The sequence below is a fragment of the Athene cunicularia genome, assembly GCF_003259725.1.
Source record: "Athene cunicularia isolate RWA chromosome 1 unlocalized genomic scaffold, athCun1 chr1_part1, whole genome shotgun sequence".
Classification (NCBI taxonomy): domain Eukaryota; kingdom Metazoa; phylum Chordata; class Aves; order Strigiformes; family Strigidae; genus Athene; species Athene cunicularia.
This window is the reverse complement of record NW_020799091.1, coordinates 256883-283229: the sequence shown is the minus strand read 5'-3', so window position 1 is coordinate 283229 and position 26347 is coordinate 256883. Positions and strand designations below refer to the sequence as shown.

The following is a 26347-nucleotide window of genomic DNA, read 5'->3' as shown; positions in this document are numbered from 1 at the left end:
TCCCTAAATTAGTTTTGCTTTTTGACACCAATTCCTTGCTATTGCAGCTATTGTGAAAATGATCACTTAAAATCATGCAAAAATTCAAAGTACAGCCTAATCCTAATGTTAGGATCTAACGGTTCTTAAAACCTAAACCAACAAGAAAACATTAAAGACAGTAGGGAGAGGGGGGAAAGAGCCCCTATATTTCAAAGAATAAACAATATACATTAGCCTGGGAGATCTGCAAGTTATGTAGCCTTCAAATGATGAGGCCTGTGCATGGAAAAGGTGGGGAAGGGAGGAACTGGACAGTAACCAGACAGCAAGTTCTGCACAAGAGACTGGTGGGTTTTTAGCAGCATCTCCTCCCTACCTTGTTCCTCAATATCCCAGCTCCATCCCTCCCTCCTTCCTAGAGGATCTGTCTCCCAAAGGCACAGCAAGGGCTTGCATTTCCCTTTTCATAAAATGGTTGTGGATATGAACTGTAAAGCCAAAGCTCTGGATTTCACAAGAGACTATTAAATCCCCTGGGGGTGGGGAGAAGAGAAAGGCAAGGCAATCTTCCCAGCCTTGGTACGCTTGGAAGAGGCTGAGCACAACGAGAAGAGCACTCTTTGCTGGAAGCTGAACCCAGAAGAGTCATTCCTGTGAGCTCTGGATGCAGCCCTTGTTCAACTCAACTCCCCAGCTAATGCTTTTTTGTTCCATTTTCCTTCCAAGTGTTTTAATGGTTCTATCTGGGATGGGAGAGCAAAAAACACCCCATAACACAACTAGCCAAAGCAGTCAATAACTTTGTGCAAGTCCAATTCTTTGACAATAATCCAGTACTTAAGATTTCAGTTACTAGCATAGCCAGTTGCTAAGTACTAGCTTTATATTCCTTTAAAGGAGACACACAAAGTTAATAGGAAACATAAGATACAACTATACAGTCAGGTGCAAACAGACACAAGCTGACTCGCATCCAGGCAGCTCCAAATCTGGGCCAAGCTTGTGCACAACAACAAACCTGTACAACAGCAAGAGATCTCCTCCTAGAACTGGCTGAGCTCCCTTGCCATCTACTCAGATCAGCAAGGCTGGAGAATGTTAAGCATCCCATACAATTGAGCTGACAACGATGCTACAGAAAGCACATTCCACCCTCATAAATTTTTAGAGCCTTTAAAAAAAAAAAAAAAAAAAAAAAAAAAAAAAAAAAAAAGGAAACGAATACAGTGGTGTTACACAGCTTTCTCCAGGTCACAGGAGAAAGCAGTGTCCAGTCAGGCTGGAATTCAAAACCTCTGGCCATCAGTACTTCTGTAGAGACTCTCTTCCCTCCTGAAAGCAGAGCTATCCTTACTAGGCACAGAAACCCCAATTTATTCCTTATTTATTTGGGATATTTCAAGTTTATATTAACATCTGATCAAGGTCTGGATTTATCCTCCAAAAGAAAAACCAAAACCCAAACCAAACACCTCAAACCAACAAACAACTCATCCCCGCCAGAATTTATCCCCAAACCTAGACCTCTCTCTGTATCATCTTTAAAAGCTTGTATCTTTGGAGTGGAGAGCAAACCAAGAAGGTGCTGGTGCTGGCAGGAGGGGAGGGAGAAGAGCTGAAAGAAAATCTGTGAATAATCAAAAAAGAATATGGATTTAGCTACAGCTGCATGAGACCCTACCCAGGCCTTCACCAAAAGGACGGATACCTCAATCTGGGAGCATGAGGTTGAAGGGGAATACAGTGATTTTTGTGAACCTCTTTCAAAACCTGGGAGAGGCTGCCCTGTAAAAAAAACTTCGACACATCTTCAATAAAGTTAGTTCCACTGAGGGGTCTTACCCATGCAGCCTTCTTCTTCGTCAATAAACATTTTGGATTTCAGCACGCGCTTCCGTTTCCTCTTCTTCCCTCCAGCTGAAACCTGAAGGACATTGCAGTATTGTGAGAAATCAAGAGTCAAGGCCCCATGCACATACACAGGTCAGAAAAGCATCAGTCCCAGGAGCGAACTCTAGTCTCTCTAATGAAGCTGAGCACGATTTGATAACTAATCCTGGCCCTTACCAGGATATCTTAGTCTCATTTTTGCTAATACCACAATTCTCCTCATCCTACCAGGACGAATTGCAGAGAAACAAAATACAACTTAAATGAGACAGAAAGCTTCCCCGACTGCCAGCATGGGCGACGCATTCCTCTCCTGGGGCACGTGACATTTTGGAATGTGTTTAGTTAAGTGAGAAGGTAGCACGGGGGTTGTCTCATCTCAAGAATGAGGAAATAACGAGGTGTGCAAGACATCAGAACCCGTGCTGCAAGAAACAGCTGCACTTTCTGTAAAACTACGTGTGTTTTCTCAGCTCAGAGGTTAACTTCTTGCCAGTCACAGCCCACCTCCCTTACGCAGCAGCTTCCCTGCGATACAAGGTTGAATACCAAGAGTCTCTGGTTTCATTTCTGGCCCTGCCCTGACTCCTGAGGCCAAGATTCAGAGGGAAGAGCATTCAAATACAAGTCAATTCATAGAACCATTAGGAGGGAAAAAGAGAAGAAAACAGAAAACTGGGTGACATCAGCAGAAAAGCTGGTGTTTAAATAATAGTTTAGAAAATAAATGAATGAGGAACGTGGTGAATCCTTTCATGAAGAATGACATGATGGACTTGACAGGCAAACAGGACCTCTCCCTTAGCATCTGAAAAGTGGTTGGATAATCACCATCGAGTCAGATAAAACCAGAAATCAGTCACCCTGATATGCTCTTACCTCCGTGGATGCAGGCTCCAGTTCAGTTTTCAGAGCAGGTACAGGAGGCGGAGATGGAGCTTTCTCTTCCTCAGGTGTGGGAGATGGCAGGACATCAACTAAGAAGATGAAGATCTTGATAGCACACGGGTCTAATGCCCCCTTGCAGCTACCCTTTGGCCTCAAATGATTTAATTTAACTCCGAGCAATTAATTGCAACCTGTGTTTAGATCAAGGTTCACAAGTTCTCACTCAGATTTGTTTAATTCAAGCCAGGACAAATCATCTGAAGCGGTCAGCTTCTGGCCAGATGGCTCACCCTGGGCTATGTGCTGCAGTTCCCAAAGGAAGGAAGGTGGGAGAGGATGGGAGAAGTGTATCTGGGATTTTTGGTAAGCCAAAAATAAGTTCTGTCAAATGAAACTGTCAAAATAGGCACAGAAACTGGCATGTTTTAGCCATATATTTCACTTGTTTATTAAAAAGGACTATCATTTGTTTAGAAATTAGAAAGAGTCAGGGTTTAAGCCTACATATTCCCAAATCTGACCTCAGTTTCTCTCCCTCTCCCCCACTAGTAAAACAGTCATTGCTTCACAGGCGGTGCCACGCATCCCAAACAATCCATGCTATTAGCTCGGGACTACCTTAATCCAAGAATTAAGTGCAATATACTATTACTCATCCTAAAAGACCGTTAACGGACATCTTAACCTTTCATTTGAAAAACAAAACCACCAAAGCACCCCAAAAACTAAGCCTGTTCTCTTATTTGCCATCATCTACGCTCTCCTCTGGGTGCAAGGACAGAGAGATTGGAATCCTTTCCAAGCCAAAACTGACTGAAATAGTCAAGGCCAGCTTCACAGATCTGTACAGAGCCAAATCAGCTCTGGAGCCTCTACCAGCAATGTCAAACAGGGCTTTAGCGAGCCTAGCAGGGCTTATAGACAGGGGAAAAGCCAGGGTCACTCTTCTGTGGGGCTGGCAGGACAGAGCCGTGCTGGTGAAGAAAAATCAGTGCAGGGCAAGAAGGGAAGGAGCAGCACCTCGCACCATGCAGCACACACCGTGACTAATTTAAATGGCTTTAAGGAATCCTCTCCAAATCCAAGCGAGAAATGCTGCCATGCAAGTCCTCAAATGTGGGGGAGAGCTAGGAATGTGGGGGAAGAAACTCCTCATCTGACCTATTGCTTAATCATAACAACGATGCCGCTGGACGGGAGGACAGAGTGCCTGCTTGGCTTCTCCCCCCAGCTCTGCTGGCTGTAGCACCGCATTCATCCCGTCGTCGTAACACGAATTCTGGATCTGTAGCTGTCCCAACCGATTAGGTCAGTGTTAAGAGTTATGACTGTGCCAGGCACACGGCCAACTGACCTTCATAGGTTAAGAAGGGCTCAAGTGAAACAGTGGTTGGCTGCCAAGGCTAAATAATAAATTACATTCTTCAAACAAGGACTCAGACTTCTAACTACTTCAGTAAGCGAGGCACAGAAATGCAAACAGAGTGGGATAACATGACTCGGTATTTCACCTTGCTCCAAAGAGCTGGGTCTGGCAGCTGTGCAAAGATAAAACCAAACAACGGATCTGCTCTGAGGTGCTAACTGCTGGGGCAGCCAGGACCGTGGCCGAGGAGCTGCGGGGAACTCAAAATTCTCAATATTTATCACAGTCTCACAGCAACTGCAGGCTGAAGCACCCATATACTGCACAGCACCAAACCTGCTTCACAGGCTACCCAGGCTGGCCACATCAATTTAAAAATATTTTTAAGAGAACATAGGCCTGAAGAGGGTTGAAAAGCAGCCTGGTGAAAAAACTGCTGCCTCAGCCGTGCTTGAGCAGAGGGTGCTGAAAGTATTTTCAGCATGTCAGCTCCACTGTGCTTGCCTGGGGGAAATTTCGGCTTTTTTTTTCAGCCTCCTTCAAACAAGTTCCCCCAGCTTTTGGCAGGCAGAAGGCACCTTCTCCCCACGTCAGAGTATTTGGGACTACCATCAAGCTGCGTCTCTATTACTTTATTATCCTCTTCTAGCCAACACAGCCCTCTGACATGTGATAACTCCTGAGTCAACCTCTAGCTGCTGCCCACAGTTTACTCAACAGCAACAGCTGCATGAAATGGATACAAGTTGGGCAATTGGATGTACCGAAGATGTAAATCCTGGCTTTGTTCAGTTTGCTCTGACCCTGCCTGGAAAAACTGTGAGAAGCTTTAGTGCTTCTGCTGCGGCTCTCTGAAACCGATAGAGTTTGTAGGTTACAGTGCCACTGAAATCACCCTCCAAAGTGGCTGTAAAACACTTGTCAACACTGCGAAATGCTGCCTGTGTTGGTATAGCTGAAGCTGCCAAAACCTCCTGTCCTCTGTGGACACACTTGTGTAGTTTATTCTGGCACTGGAAGCAAAACAACCTGCAGTGACTAAGGCACCCTCATACCAATATAACTTTTTAATGAAAAATTATTTAAATGGAGAGGATTGTGCCTTATGCCCTCTCTGTATTTTCAACTTGGTACAATGTGCTGACACTCGTGTAAGAAGAGCTTATTTTGGGCTAGTTTCAGTACATTAAGAGCAGACCAATATAGAACAACACAGAAGACTTGCCCCGACATAAAAGCGCCCATACAGCGCTTCGCATCAGCCGTAGGGACCCGGTTTCAAACCCACAAAATGTTGCTAAGCCTGCCTAAAGAAGAAGGGTAGGGGTTTTACCAGCAGTTGCTCAGGTGGAGCCTTGTCTGAATGCCATTTAACCACAGCCACAAGCCTCCCCTTTTACCCACAGGAAAGGTTAGCACCCCTGCCTGAGGCCGCGTCTCCTCGAGCAGAGGTCAGCGGGGCAGGTTAGCATAAGCAGCAGCTCGACTGTTAGCCTTTGAAACCTGCTCTGGTGGGGCAGCTTCCCATCTCGCATATTTAAAACACCCCTCGATCATCTGCGGGTGAATGATGCAGGTGGCAGATGAACCGTGCCCTGTCTGGCAGCGATTTGCAAACGCTGGGCAGCATGTGGCACCTTCCTCCCTGCTCCCGTGGGGAGTGTGGAACAATGTCCCTCCAAGCCTCCTTTTCCTCAGTGCTGCTCCTTAAAATTGTCTGGAGAAACCTGCTTCCAACCTTTCCAAGGGTAAATGCTCTCAAAGTTCAGCTACTGTACATTTTTTTTAGAATTATTTGTCGTCTTATACTTGAATACAGAATGTAATAGGGCCTATAATACCAGTTTGGATTCAGTAGGAATATTTCAAAGAATTCAAATCTATCTTCTTTCATCTGGTTGGATTTAGAAGGGCAAGCAGCAGAACTAAATGGCTGAACACAGGCCTCATCAGGGCAGTTTAGATAGCCATTAGCTTAAAAAGGAAGAAGAGAGAAACTCAATTCTCATTTTTCCCTTTTTGAAAGAGGGAATAGTACTAAGCTGATCTGAGTAATATACAAATTTGTATACACAAGCTATAATTTGGATATATTTATAATTCTAATACACAACACAAAGATGATACATAATGAACAAAGAGGACTATGACGCAGGAGGAGCAACAGCGGTGACAAGAATGGAAAGTCAAACTTTCTACCTGTGTTGCCAGTAGATTACATAGGGGTAAAAAAAACCCCCAACCCTCCACAGGTGAGTGGTTAGGTAGTCTTACCTATATTATTTTTAATGTCTAAAGCTACTAAGAATGAGGTTAACAAGACAACTGGGCTCCCAACCTGAGCAGAGGACCAGACCCATGATTTCCAATTGCAAATCCAGTCCACTCACGCTACTGAAAGGCACAAAAAACTGATCAGACCTACTTGTGTGCACGGAGGTAGGAGCATACACACAGCCTCTGGACCTCACCTTGGAATACGTTAAAAACAGAAGGCACCACAAAGGTGTTAATTCAACACACACTGAGGTAACAGAGGTATTCAACAAGAGACCAGAGCTCTAATACTCAAAACCAAACGTGGATACGCAGCAAAAAGGAACTAGCAGTACTCTCTGTAAAAAGTGCTTCTCAATTTGTGACAGTCTTATGGCACTGCTCTTAGTCTCAGGAGATTAAAAGAGCAGAAATAGATAAGAAAACACCGTGTAGTCACCTCTCAGCTCGCCGTGTGCTCAGCACGCTGCCATGAGCACAGGAAGCGGCAGGTCCCCACCTCACAGCAGCACGAGAAGGAACCAACAAGCCTTTGTGTTCCCAAGAGCAGCTTTCCCATGCACCTGAAACACGGGGCTCCTTTCGGCCTGCTCCCACTAGCTGAGAAGGGATGAGCTGAGAGATTCCAGCCCAGCAAGGAGCAGCACTTCAAGCAGCTGAATGGGCTGATTCCAACCTTCCCTCTTCAGAGCTGAACACCACAGCTTGTCAGTAGGCTGAGCGATGAGTAAGTGGAAAGACCAGATAATAGCTTACATTTAAAGAAATAAATACCAGAGAGTGTGGGCATATATATAATTTTTTTTTTTTATGGCCAAACAAGGAGCTGCACACAGGAATGTGATGAAATTAAGGCTGATCATGAAGTACAGCTTCCCGGGAGATTTATCATCCCATGGAATAGTCTGAGTAGAAGTGATGGATGCCTGATGACAGAGATCACTTGAATTTATGCTGGGCACAAAAGGAACCATGAAAATAAGCCCAAGGTGGCATGAAGAGTGCTAAAATATTCAAGAGTATTCACCCCTCTGACTTGTCTTACAGATTCTCCTAATTCCATGGTTGTTTCTCACATCCTAGCCACAGTAAATAAGCAAACAGCTTCAGCTCTTCTGCTGGAGTCCACCTCCTTGCTAATACAACCTATCTGCTGTTTCACCTTTTTTTACTGGAGTCGTACACCAAACTGGTGGTTTCAATTATTTGTCCATAATGATCCCCAAATTCTTTTCCTGATCAGCTTGTTGGATGACTGTTTCATTTCGCACATACTCCCTAGCTCAATCCCAACTTATTTTCCAGTTATCTATATTGAACGGCATTTGTCACCTCAATTATCCAAATTCTTTGGAATCTGGCCCTGCTGTTCTTCATTATAAGCCCGAATCTTGTGACGTTCTGGGCACCCTACTCCTATCAAAGCCAACAGCCACCGAGGAGACGCAGTGTCGCATCGGATATGGCTCAACTGTTTTGCCTCCAGTTTCTCTATTATCTTTTTTTTTTTTTTTTTTTTGGAAGTCTTGCTTCCAATGCTGTCTTCCAAACCATTTCTATAAACAGACAGAATAAAGATACTAAAAATGACCCTGGGAGGGGGGAGGTCACTTTGTGAGTGTTTACTCACCAAATAAACTGGTTATGACCAGTCCTACAATTCTGGAAGGCGCGATATCTTTCACAAGAGATTTGAGAACCTCTTTTCCCCACGTCAGTGTGACTGGCAGCACACTTGGTGAGGAGACAGCCAGATCTGAGCTAAGCTAAAACAAAGACTGAATGACTGAGGCATCTCAACTGTATGCCCAAGTGCTTGCAGCACAAGATAAACAGAAAGTTCAAGCTACAGCCATTTGCACGGTCTTTAGTCCTCTAAACTATTCCCTCAATCGTTGACCAACAGCCCGGGATAGTAATATTGTCGAAATCAGGCCCCTGACCTACATGCCTGGTTGTTTACACATCTTTTTACCTTCCTCATCGCTGCTGTCAGACTGAGGTTGTTTGATTCGCTTTCTCTTTTTCTTTAGATTTTCAGGATCTCTTTCTTCCTCGTTATCAGACTTGTCCACCCTCTTTGTTTTACTGCCACAAAAAGAAAAGAAAAAAAAGAATGAACATGTGCTATCCCTTGTGCATGCATGAAAGCATCAGGCAGGTTTAGATAGCACATTTCTACTGCTAGCAAGGGAATCGAATACCTCTGTACCTCTTAAAAACATGAGCATCACATACGCTGAAGTATACTCACCTATATAATCAGGCATAGATGCACAAGGATTTTCAAGCCTCTCATCCTTACCCATATACAGTTCTCCAAAACAAGGAGGATTTCTTCAGCCCCTCTGCAGTTCAGCATTTTGCTCACCTAGCTTGGCCACAGCAACCTGGCAAGAGGGCGTTTCTGATCTTGTCTCTATAGCTCAGGCTCCCAAACACTAATGTCCCCAACAGCATCGCTCAGAAGCTCTTTTGACAGACTGCTTGCCACTAACTGACTATGAGGTAGTGTCTCAGAATCCTGGAGCCATTTTTAAAGACTACTGGAAAAATAAAATAGCTTCTTTCTTTTTAATGTTGGCGAGACGTGTCAGACTAACAAGCCTGGAGGCTAAAGGCCCACGTATCCTCCTAGAGCTGGTACAGCCCAAGTGGCCTTCCCAACACCACACTGCCAACAGGCAGTTTCCAGGCCCTTGGCTTGTTGAACAAGACTATCAATAAGAAGACCAGTTAGCACTAACTGCGATGGTGGGCTGGCCGGTGTGCTTACCTAGTTAGTTAGAAACGGATTGAGACCACCAATTAATTACTCATAGGCCACCAGAGAGCCATCAGACTGTAATGATTTTTTGTCTCTGTCAGTTTGGGTTGGATTAAACACAAAGGGCTGAACTTAAAATTTACTTGGAGTCTCAGCCCAAAGTAAACCAGCGCATTGAAAGCAGCAGTACATGAGCTATGCAAATCAACAAGCAGAACTTTGTGTGCTTGGAAGCTGTGTACATATAAGCTTGGGAATATACCACCTTCCCCACAGTACAGGTGCTCCTGCCAGCCCCCACAGATCGCCTGTGGGGTCTATACTAAGTCTGCTCACAGCGTGAGGTTGTCTCATGGAAAGCCACCCCCTCCCACCAAAGACTACCTGGACCATGTCCCTTCACCTTTGCAATGGCACAAATGGCCCTGAGGCATCTACAGCACTAAATGGAAAAGAAATATTAGGAAAGAATTCTAAAGAGAGATAATTTTAGCCAGGTTTAATGCAATTTAGTAGCTGGAAACAGGAGGTGAGCCAGCATTGTATGACCAGCCAGCTCCATGCAGGCCATCAACAAGCAGGTTAACAGATTACAGGGACCCTGAGCGGCGTGGCCCACCTTTTTTTGTCCTTTTGTTGAATTCTAGCAGACTCTGTTTTCTTCCCAGGTTTCTCTGCTACAGTATTAGGGGATGACTCTGGTTCTGCTACAGGAACTGAAGGCTTGACTACTTCTTTTTCCTCCTTCGGCTGCTCAGGCACAGAGTTGACTTTGAGTTTATCTGTAAATAAACCATTAAAAAAAGAACAAAAACCAGGCAAATTCAGTATGATCTATAAATAAACCATTAAAAGAGAACAAAACCTGGGCATTCCCTATGAACAACAACTTACAGAGGAGCTGGCTAAACAAAACACTGCACCAAGAATACTGAAAACACTACAGATGATAAATAAAAACGTTAAAGGGTCTAGACTGACCAAGCTGCGTTGTACATGAAGAAATGGCACCTTTAAATTTCTAGCTGATGTACCAGTTTGGTTCTGTTCCTGATGGCACAGCCCAAGAACGCTGCAGGCTGAGTGTGCTGCAAGGGTTTCTGCAGAAACTCTACAGAAGAGGGCTAGAAGGCAGCGGCTGAAGCCCTTACAGTCAGGGCCCAAGGCACTGCAGAAGGGTTGGGAGCCCCTCTTCTAGGAAGCCCCCTTGGCCTAACACCACATCCATCATTACAGTTAGTTTATCCCTTCTAAATTAAGGGTTTTAGTCAAGCACAGAAGTGCCCAGAAACGGCAGAATCAGGACTGATGATGAGCAGTGAAAGGTGTGCAGTCCCCATCCTGCATAACATCAGAGCCCATGATCAGCATTTTCAATAATAATTGAAAATCTCACCCCACCCCATCGTGATCAAGAACCAGCCCCTTCTGCCCACACTGCACCACATACAAGGACAATTCTGCTTCAAAAAGTTTAATCTAGTACCAAAGAAGGGATAGGAGGTGGGACAGCAAAACAATATTTATCAGCCTGACAGGTGGTGCTGTTAGCACCTAGTTACCATCTGCAAGCTTCATTCAGCAGCTTTACACACACCCCCTCAGAAACCTGTATCACAGACCCCCCTCAGAAACCTGTATCACAGACCCCCCTCAGAAACCTGTATCATCCCAAGCACAAGATGCACAAGCGAAGGAAAAAAAAAAACCAAAAACCCACAACAATGAGATGACCTCCATTGTCAATAAGAACAGAGGCTGCCAGGAGGGCTAAGACTTCATGCCAACGCCTTCCTGACACTGCTCGGAGCACAGGCTGGCTGCTTCGCTGTGCAAGGGAAAACATCTCACCCGTAAGAACCTGAACGACAGCTCTCTTATTTATGAGCAACAGAAGAAAGCCGAAGGACCCAATTATTGTTAACTCAGGACTTTCTGGCAATGGTGAAATCTTTGAAGCCAGGAAAGACATACAACGTGTAGGGAATAAATCTTACTCCTGGAATGGCCCTATCTCTTCTATACATATAATCATTTCCAGTTCTGCTCGGTTTGCTCCTTCTCTGCAGCCACCTCACTCCTTTCCTCGAAGTGCTCCCTGACAGGACTCAGCAGGGAAGTGAACCCCACTGGAAATAGTGGAAATGCATCTACAAAGCTTTCCCCGTCACCACTGGGTTACCTTTGACACGCAATTCTCATTTCTTGGGTTTTCAGCACACAAACTTTGGTCTAGGGCTCTTCTCAGATCTTAAGAATTTACTTATAGGTAGTAACTGTACTTAGGCTTGTGAGGCTTAGGCTTAAAGTGTCCTCAGCTCCCTCAGCCTCACAAAAACAGGAACTCAGAGATGCCCAACAGTACTGTGCCTTGTGTGTTCAGTGCTGGACTGTACCCTGCAAGCTCTGACAGATGTCCGTTAGAAAGTAAACTCTTGCTATTTACTCTCTCCCAGTAACTCTTCTTTGAATCCTCTTGTACTCGTTATTATAAGGGCATCTTTGAAGAAAGCCCTGCAGTCCTCTCCCAATGTCTATTTAAAAGTTGCAGCGTATTTTCTTTAGACTTGGATAATTCAGGTCCGAAGGGACCTCCAGAGGCCACCTAGTCCAAACCCCTGCTCAAAGAGGAAGGCCACCCCTCATTTTTATCCTCCAGTTATTAGCTCTTCAGTTTTAGGTAATTAACCCTAAATCTTATCTATAGATTTTTCAGTGATTTGTGATGAAAAGCAAGCATTATTAACACACCCTGCGTAACAGGTTTTGGCAAACGTTTTACCAATAGCTAATCTTCCAGCCAGAAGTACTCACTTTAAATCAGATTTCTTCTGCACTAAAAATCCTTCCTGGGTTAGTCTGCACGAATATGTCATTTTAATTGATCTCCATCCAGCAAGCTTTTTGTCTGAAAAATTCCACTTACAACTTTTAATTTTTGCCTTAAGAGCTGCATACAAAACCATTAACCCCTCTGAGTCCAAAAGAGTGGAATAACAGTATGGAAAACTATAAGAAAAGAGAAGACATAAAGAAAACATAAGAAGTTTGGTGGGGTGGGAAGGAAGAGTTCTGCTCCTTTCTGTTTATGCCTCCCATCACAACTTATTTGTTGTTAACTCAGGACAAGATGCCTGCTACTTAGATTAAAAAAAAAAAAAAAAAAAAAAAAAAAAAAAAAATTTTAAATTACAGCAGGCTGGTCCCTGACCACAACGGTTTCTGAAAACAGATGCATGTTCTAAAGCACTTACTCATGGCAGCTTTTCCAAAGAAGTTGTTCATTATGTTGCCCTTTGGTGGTGGTTTGCTGCTCACTGCAGACACCTAGGAGCAAACAGAGGAGTGACCACAGGAATTATTCATGCAACAAAGCCCTCAAAATGCACAGTACTGCTTCTGGACACGCAAACGAAATTTATATCATTTGTTGACTAGTCAGAATCTTTGATTTGAGTCTCTGTTTAAAAGAATTGGAAGATATTAGATATTACATGCATTAAAGAGTCGAGAGTAGAGTTACTTACAACTTCTTAGCTAGGCCTTCAAATCTAACTTGGGTCACGTTCCCATCTGATGGCTGAGTTGGGTCAGTTCCCAGTAAAGAACTATTATTTTTGCAAACTATCAGTGCCTCAATTCACAGCAACCGACAGAGGAAAGAACACAGATTGGCCAAACCATGAAAACTTTATCCAGCTACTCTGGCACGTACGCTGCTCTGCTGAGCCGTTTGCAAAAGATATCACTGGTCTATTCCATTAATATAGCCACCACCAAAGTGAAAAATCACACACAGGCCAAAAAACCCACCTAAGGAAGCTTGGCCTCCTAATCCCCTTAAAAAAAAAAAAAAAAGGCAAGTAGACACTAAAGTTCCCAAAACATTCAGACATGCATATTTCACCAGTTCTAAATTCACTATAAAAAAAATCAGAAAAATGAACCAAAATATACTCAGCTGGTATAAAAAAAAAAAAAGCCAAACCATACGCAGGTAACATTACCTTTTTAACACCCATTTACTGGCCACATTGCTTTAATAACAATTATACTCATTAAAATTAAAACGTAACCCTATCCTGGAAAAACCAGCAGTTGAGAAGATAAACAATTTAGTCTTGCACAGGTCAGGCTCTGAAACTTCCCTCACAGGCCAAGTTTAAACACCTTGCTACTTTTAAGACCTGGACTTCTCACATTTCACTTATTGCTCAAAACAAATCCTTTTAAGCACAATGGAGAGAGCAAATCCTCAACTGGTGTATATATTGGCCTAACTGAAGACAACGGAACAATTGTCTCCATAACGCAGCTATGCTGGTTTATATTTGCTGGAGATTCAGCTCAAGGAAAACGGCGAAGCGTCGCAGTCGTGGCAAACAGACTTTTGTGGATAGATCAAGAGTGCAGCACAGTATATTTTTGCCCGAGATGACTGGCAGAAGGCACGTCTGTACCGCACAGTGAAATACTTACAGAACAACGACAGAGCATTCGCAGTGGACAGCAAGTTTAGCCCTAGAAGCGGGGGCTGAGGCTGTGCTACGCCTCATTATGGTTATTTAGGTTGAGCAAGAGCGAAGCTAGAGAAGTGGTTTGTTAAAGCTGTTAACCCAGAGGGCTGCCAAAGGGTCTGAGGTAACTTACACCTGGGGCCTCCTTCGCCTCGGCTTTAGTTTCTTTATTTGTGTCCTGGGGTTTGGAAGCTGCTTTGGCTGCAAACATTCCCATGATCCCTTTGGGCTGCTGCGAGGTCTTTTTAGCGATCGATGGGCCGTGGCCGTTGACCACAGGTACGGTGACACCGTTGGTGTCACTCGGTGTCTGGGAACCATCCTGCACCGACGTCCGCGCTTGGGAAACTTCAGCCGGCGTCCTGGGGACCGCAGCGGCGCACTGAATGGCACTAAACCTGGGTGATGGAGTGAAAAATTTAATTAGCCTTTTAAACTTCTTATTTTTCACCTCGGTTTCCTGCCTGGTAGCGCCTTGATCCTCTGGTCCTGTGTTCTCCTGTCATGGGAAAGAGAGGAATTTAGTTTGTGCATGGGGCAAGAAAGAAAGGCTGGCACTGAAGGAGAGATGGAGACCTCTACTGAAAAGATCAGCTGAACCTGTCAGCCAGAGCCAGAGCATTCAAATGCTAAACAAGCTGTTAAGATTTCATGGGGGGGAAAAAGCCTGTCTCCACACCCAGGGTGGAGATGGAGCAGACTGCATTTTATTCCTAAACGGGTTACGCTCTCTAAAGTTTGCAGCATAAATTGTGTGGCTGTCTGATGATCCAAAACATTTACAACTTTCAGATGCTTTGACAAGAGTCCACTACTGCTGCACCAAGCAGCCACACTCCTATCCGCCAGGTAAGTAAATCACAACTGAAACTAAACTACTTAAATGGCTCAGAACATATCCACGACATTCAGACTTAACTATATAAAGTCATTTCCATGGAATCACTGGTAGAGAGAGATACATTTCAGCTTGTAACAGTCTGAAACGTGATTGTTTGGGGATACAGAGATATAAGAACTAAATGATGTGCTCGCAGTTACAATACAATCCGTTGACAGTCAGGAATAGCAGTACCCAAAAATAACTGAACTCTGCTCCCCACTGTGCAAATCACAGGCGAGGCTTTCCAGATTTCCTACAGAAATGCCACAAAAGAGCACAGACTCACGCCTTCCAATCCACTGAATTACACAGCGTATTTTTATTTGCATAAGAAATAAACCAGTCTTCTGCCAATTAATTTCTGTGCCTCAGCATTAGAGCCTCACATGCACAGTCCACTTCTGCTCAGATCAGGAACTGAAATGTATTAAACAATCCACCACCCTCCCCACAGCATTTCTGGGTTGCAGCAGCAATCTCTTGACATTCAAACCTTTAAAGGAAGGAAAGAAGATGAAGAAAAAAAACCCAAGTCTTCCTATTTTCTTTTCTACTTTCAATCTGGTTTCAGCATGGTCAACACCGTGCTCTGGACAGTTTTCACTCCTAGTTCAAACACAGCCATAAGTAACACCACCAACCCTCCAGGTTACAAATACTGTTTTATTGTCAGTGGTTATACTGGCTGTGCAGCAAGCCCACCTAAACCTCATATATTCCACGTTAGTTTGCCTTAATGCTGCCGTGTGACTATAGCCTATGGGCTTGATCCAAAATTCACTAAATAATCACTGAAAAAGCAAGCAGTGCTTGGACTACACTCTGCAAGCAAGGAGCTGCTCTCGCTTGGAAAGCTCATGTTAGCAACATGCATTAAAATCCAGTTATTTATATTAGTACATCTAGCTACCTCCACTGTCTTCACAGCGTAACAGGTCCCATATAACCACAGAAGAGAACAAGGAGCCTCGCCCCTGAGATATAGGGACTGAGAGGGAAGTGCAAGCCAGTGGGTTCTGCTTGCTATAAACACATAAATAGTCAAACCTGGTTTTTGGAAGGACTGCAGGAATCTTGTCCCAAGTATAAAAGACAATTCACGTAGCTGACAAGGGAGAGGGAACACGGTCAGTCTGAATCTAGTTCAGCCAGGTCACAAATGAAGAAGCTGAATTTTCTTAGTTTGCTTGGGAAATCCTGCTCCAAAGCCAGGCAGGGATTTATACACAGACTTCAGAAAACTGTTTCAGAATCTGAATTGTCTAAACCTTCTGGGTGTACAAGTCTGAAAGGCAGACTCCTCTAAGACACAAGTATCGTCATTCAGGGGTGCCTGAGAGTAAACAGAGTGGAACAAGGCAACTGCAGCCAAACCCAAGACACGTGTTTTCACTGAGGCAGGGTTTTCTAGCACTTCCCATGGTACTGACATTCACATTCAAAACACTCAAGCTTCTAGGACATTATTTTCTCAGCCACTCCCTTGTCAATATTTTGACGACAGCTACGTTTCTACTTTCAAATTCTATATTCTTTCTATGACACAACATTCAGGCATCCCCCTTCTAAACCAGATTGGTCATGGCACTGTACGTACTGATTACATCAAGCTGAAGCTGTTGTGGTGGAAAGGCATATAAATGAAAAGCCCCAGCTGCCAGGCACTCTTCAGGGGGAGAGACAATGACCCCTGGAGCCTGAAGTCTCTCTGAATTCCAAGAGAATCCTTCTCTAGTTCAACCACGAAGGACACTTGTGTTGCTTAGTCTGGTTTGTACACTACCCCTATGCCTCAGGGTCTCATCTTCTACATGGAGAGCAAGCTCCTATAAGACATCTTCAGAGAGGTGGATGAGTCTGGTGGATGAAAAGAGTCTCACAAAACAGAAGGTGAGCTCATGTTAGCACTTTGCTGAGCTCATCTCATGTTTTTGTATATCTGTTTTAATTTACTCTTCCCTATGTGACTAAGAACTAGATAAAAATGGTCAGGAGGAAGTATGGCCTATAAATGAGAAAGAGGTTTCTAGCCATCAGAGAAGAAAGGCGCTGGAACTGTCTGCCCATTGGAGTAACAGAGCAAGTGAACCAATTGTAAACTGGAAATAGCTTGGTTTATAAAACAATCATACAACGTGCTGCCTGGGGACTGGTCTGGCATGACTTAGACAATATCTTTTTCTAGGTTTCTAAAAATCCGGACATATCTGCTAACCATTGACTCCTGCTGAAGTGCACTACGTAGCAGTATCTCATCAGTCTCAGCTCACAACGTGTAAGAAATAAAACCAAGAGGCAACTCACTTGCTGCAGTTGTGCAGGTTCGTTTTGACAATATCGTAGTCTGTGTTGTAGAGCGGCCCGCTGTCCTTGAGCAAGGCTTTCTGAATGCTGTAGACATGCACACTTGCAATCGAGGCTAGTTTAGACTTCATTGCTGAGCAGAAAAAAAAAAAAAAAAAAAAAAAAAAAAAAAAGAGAGAAAGAGTCCTCTGTTAGTACAGCCTTTACAGAATCAGGTGGCAACTTAAGTCCCAGGCTCCACCAAGGATGGAGAAAGACTGACAGACCATGTGACAGCAAGGACCTGGATACAAAAGTGTCATTGTACCTTCTTCCAGTGCTCACTAATTGAGAATTCAAGGTGACAGACTCCACAAGCCTGTCAAACGGGTTTCCCATTGTACACACTTGTTCTTGCACAGCCCAATTAAGAGCAATCAATTGTGTTTATCTTCAAAATATGTGGTGTTCAGGATCTGGACTATCTATATGACTATCTAAAGGTGAGGAAGAAAACAGATGGTCACAACTCTACCCTGCTGGAACTGCTCTCTGCCATTAAGGTAGCATCCACTAACTAGTGTCACACTGTCTTTAGTAGTCTGCTGGAAGAAATGTTTTGTCTCTTCTGTGCTATTTAGACCGCTACCCCCTTGAGACAAGGGCTGGTTTTTAGGAATTCTTTGTTTGTTGCTGATATTGTTCTTTCACACAGTCCTGGTCTGAGACAGAGCTTCTAGGCACTGCAAAAATACACACATAATCATTTCTTGGGGCCAGTCCTAGACTATGCAGCCCTACTCCCATCACAAATCTCAGTGTCTTCCAAATATAAGTCATACCTTTGGCCTGTCTTCTAATACAAAACCCATGAACAATCCTTTCCTCCACAGCAAAGCAGAACATTACGCAGCACACATAATTCAATAAACATGACAGATAGTAGTTGCATTGCTTGACAATCTACTAGCCCGATGAAGACAACTTTAGCTAGAAATCCACTTCAGATTTCAAACAGGAAAATAACACCAGTCTTTCAAACCAAGTTAGATCACCAGCGTGGATGTTTAAGGTCACAAGTGCCACAGTATGTTTGCAAATGCCACAAGATGTTATTTGAAAGCGACAAAGAGCCTGCAGTTGTGTTTCAATTGCTATGGATCAGCTCTCATCAGCAGGACCAGACCTGGAAAGATGGAGAGACAACTGACATTGCATGGAGAAGAGCTGCAGAAAGCAGTGTTACAGTGGTGGGGCTTTTCACCTTTTACTGTGAAAGCAAATACCACAGACAAAAGTGAGAACATTCTCATGGGACATTTAACTAAAACATGTCACTCCGGGCAAAGACTGCAAATGCATTTAACCAGTAACTAGAACTATCTGCTTCAGCATCCTTGGGAGTCTGAAGGCTCAGAATTGTTCTAAAACATGGTGAGATGCTGCTGTAAACTACTCGGATACTGTTGCCTTTAAGGAGGAGCTGTCAGTGGCAGGGAGGTGGAAAAGAATCACTGACCAAAAAGGTCAACATTTAAAAAAAAAAAATCAAACCCAAATCACAAGTCTGTGAAGTTACACAGCTGTTGGCTCAGCTATTCAAAGTTCTGAGAAAAAGCTAGTACAAAAAGTACACACCTGAACCCAACAGCCTGACTAGGCATTTATGTGCAGATGGCAAGTTCTGAGCTTTACTCACTTTGCTGTTCTTTCAAAGAAAAAAGTTAAAACCACATAATTTTCATGATCTGCTTACCTTCGAGTTTGTCCTCTCTCACTACTGCAACCTTGTGGCACTGAAAAACCAGAAAACACCGGCAATCTTAAAATTTACAAAGATCTGTTGTACATACAACCAATATTTTCAGTTATCTGTTGAATAAGAAAGTCTACAGATTATGGGTGCAGCTTTATAGCCACAAAGAACTCTGCCAGTGCCTTTAACCAGTCATCAGCCAGCAGTTTTTAAAGCTCTCTCTCCCTCCTTTTCTAACAGACTGTTTCACTGATCGCTACAACCCTAAAGAAATCATCTGTCCTCCATCCCTGACACTGGGAGACGAGACACAGATGAAACAAGAACTAAAAAACTGCGCAGCACAGTGCAGAAAAGCAAACGAATGCAGCTGATGGCCCAGCTGCCAGAAATCTGCTGCACTAGCCCACATCCCCCATGGATGTTTAGATTGCCAGCAGAGTCTAACGTAGCACAGACGTGGCACCAGAGAAGTCAAACACCATGAGAAATTAAGCATTAATTTAAAAGCCAGAAATGAAAGTTTCTGGAAATGTGCTCTACAGTCAGTCTTCAAGGGCTATACCTGCTCTGTGACATTTAACAGGCTGTGGTTAAGACAGAGAGTATCCAGAGAGACAGGCTGCACAAAATCCGACCATTAATTCTGTGTTTAGCTGATACCACAGGCTAGCCAGCAAAAAGAATAAGAAGCAAGAAAACGCAGGCAAGCTGAAAAGGTAAAGAAACGCTGAGCATCTCCATCCCTCATTGAGGCAGATAAAAAGTTGCAAGTAAAGAGCACGCAGTCCTTAAGACACGATGAGAATTATTTGTGACAGATTTCTAGCCACATCTCCCTTCAGCGGAGTCTTGCAGTTGAATCCACAGCCTTGTGGCTACACCTACTGACAGCAGACAGTAGTGCAGGGTAACCAGCAAGCACAGGTCACATCGAAGTACTCTCACCCCCTTCCTACCCAAAATGAACTTGTGCCAGGTAACACCCGCCAGCTACTCCAACACCTGCACCTCTCCTGGAAGGATCTTCCAGACCTGACCTCTTCTCCCACCTGCTCTGGCTAGTGCTGAGAAACTTCAAGCTCCTCCTGTGTGGTATTCCTGACCCCGGCGCCGCTTCAGCTCTGCCCCAACATCTGTCTGCACCTTCTTAGCACTGCTATTGCAGTATTCAAAAATATGATAGTTTAAAAACAAGAGAAGTGACCTTTGTATGTTTACTTTGGCAGATCTTGTTTTAAAAACATAGACGCTGCTAAGGCAGAGTTAAAAATATTATTTGTTCCTATGTCAGAATTCACTTGTTTGTTTTAAATACATTTAAAAATTTAAAACTAATAGAAAGCATTGACAAACCTCTATCCAGTTCTAGAAAGCCAAGAGATGTTACCTTGTTATTTCCAGCAGAAATTGGGGGAAAACCTGTTAAATGCAGGCTATAAATGTGACACTATCTGTACAGCTTTCAATAAATATATGGCATTATACAGAATTAATGCAATAAATAATTATCTTCAGTGTCAGGCAGATCTGGAGATTTAAAGAGAATATTCTACACATGTGAACTATTTAGGACAACAAAAAAAGGTTTGTTGGCTTTTTTTCCAATCTAAAAATAAAAGCCAGGACACCCTGAGAGGTACTAATTCTAAATGAAGACTGTGGATTGTGTTGTAGGAGATATTTGGGTATCTAAAGATACGAATAGACACCTAGTGGAATGCCAAAGGCATTTAGGGTTTGGCTACTGAATTCTTCCGAGAGCAGAGGGAAACAGGCATTCAATTTGCTCATCCTTTTTTCAGAAACCCGTAGGGTACCTGTCTGAAATTTTAGATTACATTCTTGAAAAATCTGACAAGCAGCAATGAGAAAAAAAAAACAACATTAACAACCAGTAGCGATTCCTTCGCTTAAATAAGTTGATTAATTTTAAATACAAAATACTGATAATAAATTTGTTTCTCTTGTATACCAGGATGAAAAAGTTGCTTTAATTAACAAGAAAACTTCAACTATTTATTGTTCTATTTTTTATTATTGTATTCTAACTGAAGTCCAAGCTCTCTCCAAACACGACTCTCCACTCCACAGCAGATCCTGGGAAGTGGATCAGCTGATCTCAGACAGGCCCCTCTGGGCTGGTTTATAATTTTTGCTGTCCAATAACAGCGATAGGGTTGAGAGATGACTGGTAACAGGATTTGAGTTAATTAAATAAAACCCCTGGTGCATTATTCAGCACTGTATTACCAAAACATGACCAACTGATCTTTCCTCCCCATCATTTGTACACTGGGACAGAGATTGTGCCTTATTTTGTACATGTACAGCAGACCTAGCACACCATGCCTGTTTCTGGAGAAAGAGAGCAAATTCAAGTTTTGATCCAAAAATTACAAAGCAAGATGGAAGACACAAGAACAAAGAGCTCACAGACACCTTTGAAAAATAAAATACTCACAACGTGTCCATTTTGGATGAGGTTTCCTGCTACTAAGTAGGTGACATGAAGCTGAGCTCCTGAATTCTCCTTTCGTTTCCTCTCAACGTAATCATACAGCATCCTGTACAGAAAAAAAAGTTTTAATCAACTAGAAAGGAAAGAGCCCATCACCAGCCCTTCTGTGAAGCTTACATTTAAAAAAAAAAATAAAGCCAGCTTGACATGGAAACTTTTCACATAAGCAGAGTTATTTTAACCAGGATTCAATTAATCTTACTGAGACACCTTTCTCCTCTGCCACTCTGGAAAATCTCAGTCCAACAACTATATAAACCAAAGGTGAAATGAATACAACCTCTCAAAGCTTCAATAGTTGCAGATGGTCTCGCATCCTCTGGGCATCTTGTTCCAAAGTCTCCCCTCGACAAGGCTGTTTCCCTTGTTACAACCCAGCATTCTGAAACACCTGGCAGAGGAACTGGTGATTTCTGGTATATAAACACATTTCTGGGTGTATTTATACAATCCCAGTTACATCCACTGACACGGCAAGCAGAAATAGGAGGAAAGAGGATGACAAGTGATGATGAGATTGAGACTCGAGCTTTCAGCTCCCATTTAAACCACTGCTTTAGGATGTGTCTCGCATAACTGGGCAGAGACACAACCACACACCCCGTAAGGATGGTGTTTGGTAAAGATACTTGAAGATTATTACTGCTACAGGAGACAGACTGCAATTACCACGCTGCCACAGCCAGCACAATCACTAAAATAATTCCTTTGTGTTATCAAGCACTTTCCAGCTTCTAGGAGAGAGTTTTAAGCATAAAGATGCCACAGGAGCTTTCCATCTCCAGGCTGCTCTCAAAGGTATGAGAGGGTGCCTCCATTTCACCTGGGCCATCTTCTTCACAGCAAGAAGTTCTCTGGCTCCTCCTAGTTTCTTGCATGACCAGAATTGTGCCAAGCAGAGCTCTCCATTCAGGACTACACCATCACTGAAGCACACTCAGATTTACACATCGTCTAAATCGTTCACACATACGCAGAGGAAAGAGACCAATCTCTTCCTTACATTAGGTCACCAAGTTGATATTCTAGTAGTTTGGACAAGACAGGTGAAGCTGGGCTCAGCACACTGCAGCTGAGTATGCAGCAACTGCCCCTTTAGGTCCAAGTTATAGCCAGAAATAAGGAGAGAAAATATTTGTATTGTGGGACTTTATACTCTTACAGAGCCTTCAAATCTTCTGCTTAACTTTACTTTGCTGTGTAGAAACAGCCCTGGAATCCTTGAGAGCTCATTCTGTTTTATGGGATATTTAAAAGGTTACAATAATTTTTATTCTTCAAAATATACCAAGACAAGGTTACACATTCATGCTCAATTTGAAGAAGCAAAAACATTCTGACAGCACAGCCAACTTCCTTATTCTTCAAACATCTCCCCATGCCCATCAGGCCTGGTAAGCAGGTATTTATAACGGGTCATGTGCTGCCCAGCAGCAATCAGCACAGGTGTTTGCCATACACGTGAGCTGCAGTTACCATCAGTCCTCACTCTGCTCCAGTGTGTATCCATGGAAAATGTCCATCTTCCTAGGCTGGGTTTGTGGGGCAAGGTTTTGGTAGTTGGGGGGCTACAGAGGTGGCTTCTGTGAGAAGCTGCTGGAAGCTTCCCCGTTATCTGATAGAGCTGATGCCAGTTGGCTCCAAGAAAAGACCCACTGCTGGCCACAGCAGTGGTGGTAGTGCCTCTGGGATAACATTTCAGAAGGGAAGGATTAAAAAAAACAACTGCAGCTGGAGAGAGGAGTGAGAGTATGTGAGAGAAACAACTCTGCAGCCACCAAGCTCCCTGAAGGAGGGGCAGGAGGTGCTCCAGGCACCAGAGCAGAGGTTCCCCTACAGCCCGTGGGGTAGCCCATGGTGAGGCAGCTGTGCCCGGCACCCATGGAGGTCCATGGGGGAGCAGAGACCCACCTGCAGCCTGTGGGGGACCCCACAACAGAGCAGGGGATCTCCTGAAGGAGGCTGTGACCCTGTGGGAAGCCCACGCTGGAGCAGGCTCCTGGCAGGACTTGTGACCCAATGGGGGACCCATGCTGGAGTAGTTTGGGAAGAGCTGCAGCCCAGGGGAAGGGCCCACACTGGAGAAGTTCATGGGAGAACTGTCTCCTGTGGGAGGGACTCCACGCTGGAGCAGGAGAAGAACGTGAGGAGTCCTCCCCCTGAGGAGGAAGGAGCAGCAGAGACAGGTGATCAACTGACCACAAGCCCCATTCTCCATCCCCCTGCACTGCTCAGCTGGGGGAGGAGGTAGAGAAATCAGGAGTAAAGTTAAGCCTAGGAAGAAGGGAGGGGGGAGAGGGAAGGTGTTTTTAAGATTTGGTTTTATTTCTCATTACGCTACTCTGATTTGATTGGTACTAAATTAATTTTTCATCCAGCTGAGGGGAGTGATAGAGCAGCTTTGGTGGGCACCCAGCATCCAGCCAGGATCAACCCACCACACTGGGATATGGAGTGGCAGATTCTCAGAGGCATAGCTCTGTTTGCAGGACTGGAGCCAAGTTCAAAAAAACACATCTGCATTTCAGGACGAAAGGAGCTACATACATTTCTGTAGTAATAGAACACTAAAACATCTATTCTGACCTAAGTATTTATGATATAAAACAGCATAAGGCATCCAGCTGAGGAGCTGCATATATTTCTATGGTAATTTAGCGCCAAAACATTTATTCTGACCCAGGTATTTATAATATAAATCAGTATAAGGTGCCCAGCTGAGGTGCTGCTTCCAAAGCACAACTCCCATCAAAGCCAAGGCAAGACCTGCCCACAGGAAAAATAAAGCACGTTGAATAACAAAACCAACTGTACATGAGAAGACATGCAGGATTTATATATATTTCCAGAGAAGTAATGTTAAAACACTAACCACAAGAACTGTAATTAAAAAGGCTTTGTCACAAAACAAAAAGTTGTGGGATGCACTAATACCTACTGTTTAGCCTGGTTGACATGAACTCCCAGAGTATAGCTTAGCCATTTATATGTTACCTATACAAGAAAACAAAACAAAACAAAACAATACTTTAGTAAGAAAACCTCTCTTGGCTTGTCAAACTGCCCTCCCTCCTTTGCTCTTTTCATGGGTAAATCAAACTTGAGACTCCCCCCTCCAAAAAACCCACAGCAAAACCTGTTAGAAGCAAGAGAACATGGACACCCACCCACGAGAGATTTGTAACTCCCTAAAACCAGGGCCTGAGAGAAAAAAGCCTGTGAGAAAAAACAGCCTGAGAGAGATAAGGGATGGGGGGAGTGGAGGCCCCCCTCGGAGCTGAGGAATGTCTCAAACACAAGTAAGAAAACTATAGTCATGGGGTGGATAGGGTGGAGTCTAGAGCTGATAAGGCTGCCAGGATGCAGCTGGGGGGGGCCCTGTGAAGGCATAACTGTTCTGGGGCATCATGTAAAGTTTCAAAGGCCACCTGTCCAGCGAACTGCTTCATTATTCATGAAACACATATTAAAGTTGACCCCCCTGAATATGCTAATAAAGATTAACGAGATCATGCTAACTACATCACCCCATAAAGCACTTTACCCCTCCCCATCCATGGGATAGGTAAGAATGTGGGTCGACCAAGAGGATGGACCCAAGGACAGTGTATAAATTGAGGGGGGAGGGAGGAGTGAAATGGTGAAAGAAAAAAGAAGACATGTAGTGAAGATGGATGCATCCCTGACAAACTCAGAAGGACCAACAGAGGAACCCGGAATCTCTATTTCTCTATTCTCCCTTTATATCTCTCTTTTATTTTTCCCCCTTTTCCCTCACTACCATTAAGCAACACAAGGCATACCATACCACTTTCCATACCTCATTACATACTTAGCCAATTATCACGTACCCAATTAGTACATTGTGGGAAGTTAATAAATATCTGGACTTTGAGACTTGTTGCACCCTTGTCCACCCTGTTGGGAATTTACAAATCTAAGTCACTTGTGTCTCTCCTCCGAGTGGGACGTGATACCACCCCACCTGTATTTTAATTAAATCCCCAAGACCTAAAGAAACAACCCTGACAGGTTTGGTTTTGCCAGCACCTTCCTGAAGCGCCACTGCATAAAAGTCCTTCAAAACACCTGCACTGATCAGCTTCACAAAAGATACAAAAATTAAAACAGCACAATTTTGAATTGTGAGAAGCTCCTATCACTCCCGTAAACAATACTGAGGAGTTCTTGGATTTCTGCCACCTTCACCTGTCACAGGAGATTTCCATCTGCATCACAGGTCCGACAGCACAGCGTGCCAAATCTCAGGAGACTACAGCTCTAAACCCAGCCCTGCCACTGACTCGCTCGACTATTTAGGCAAGGCATGTCTTTTATACCCGTTTCTCCTCCTGCTCTGCCTTTTTAAACTAATCCTCAGGCTAAGGCCTCTCCTGTCTCAAATAAAACACTTAAATTGTTATTAGCCTAGCAATTTATGGAAATAAACTGTAACAACGCAGGCAGCTCATGTTAATAAAACTGCTTGACAGATAGGATGCACCGACTTCACTGTATCACTTTCTAGGCAAAAAATCTTTATTTTGAAAGAAACACAGACACACATGTTTACTGTTTTTCTGAATTATCCTAAAAAAAAAAAAAAAAAAAAAAAAAAAAAAAAAAAAGCAAGGCTTCATGAGGCTACAGATAATAAGTAGCAATTTTACTTTTAAGGTGAAATAGTGGTCCAGACTGCCTCAACCTTTCATTAAAAACCCACCGTTTCATACACTCCTGTCTCTTATACCTGGAGTTCAAACACTGCTGTCACTACAGCGCTTTTTTAAAAATATTTTTTGGAGGAAAACCAGCTCATCTATTCAGGAGAATAAGGATTTTGGGGAGAGCTGCTTTCCCTGTGATATAAACCATTGCCAATTCTCTTGAGAAACATTAATTTAAAGTGAAAAAGGGAAAAAATCCTGACAAGAAAAGCACCTCCCGTTCAGCTTGACCAAAAGCCCATATTAACTTCACTTCGTGACCTCTGGAAAAGCAAACACTGCAATAACAGCCCGGCACCGCACCTACACCCCTAAAGGTGACTAAAACTTGAGCAAACAGCCCTGAGGGCCGAGGCAGCTGCAGAGGCCTCCTTCCTCCCGCGCCTGCCGAGAGGAGGGTGAGCACCCAGGCGTGTGCCGCAGGTGGGTGCCGCGGGCCTCTGCCTCACCTTCCGACTGCCAACCGAAAGCAGCTCGGCCCGTCTGAACC

General features: G+C 43.8%; 1 protein-coding gene across 1 annotated transcript in view; it reads right to left on the bottom strand.

The window, feature by feature from the left end:
• Positions 1 to 24204, bottom strand: part of POLD3 (DNA polymerase delta 3, accessory subunit) — a 28049-nt gene extending 3845 nt beyond the window's left edge. The window contains exons 1-10 of the mRNA XM_026851088.1: positions 24069 to 24204; positions 21074 to 21176; positions 18610 to 18649; positions 16875 to 17007; positions 13821 to 14085; positions 12425 to 12497; positions 9790 to 9952; positions 8379 to 8491; positions 2752 to 2849; positions 1825 to 1906 (exon numbers count right to left, since the gene is read on the bottom strand). Coding sequence (XP_026706889.1) covers positions 1825 to 1906; positions 2752 to 2849; positions 8379 to 8491; positions 9790 to 9952; positions 12425 to 12497; positions 13821 to 14085; positions 16875 to 17007; positions 18610 to 18649; positions 21074 to 21175 — 1069 coding nt within the window. The 5' untranslated portion in view covers position 21176; positions 24069 to 24204. The remainder of the gene's footprint in view (positions 1 to 1824; positions 1907 to 2751; positions 2850 to 8378; positions 8492 to 9789; positions 9953 to 12424; positions 12498 to 13820; positions 14086 to 16874; positions 17008 to 18609; positions 18650 to 21073; positions 21177 to 24068) is intronic.
• Between the last annotated feature and the right edge of the window lie 2143 nt (positions 24205 to 26347).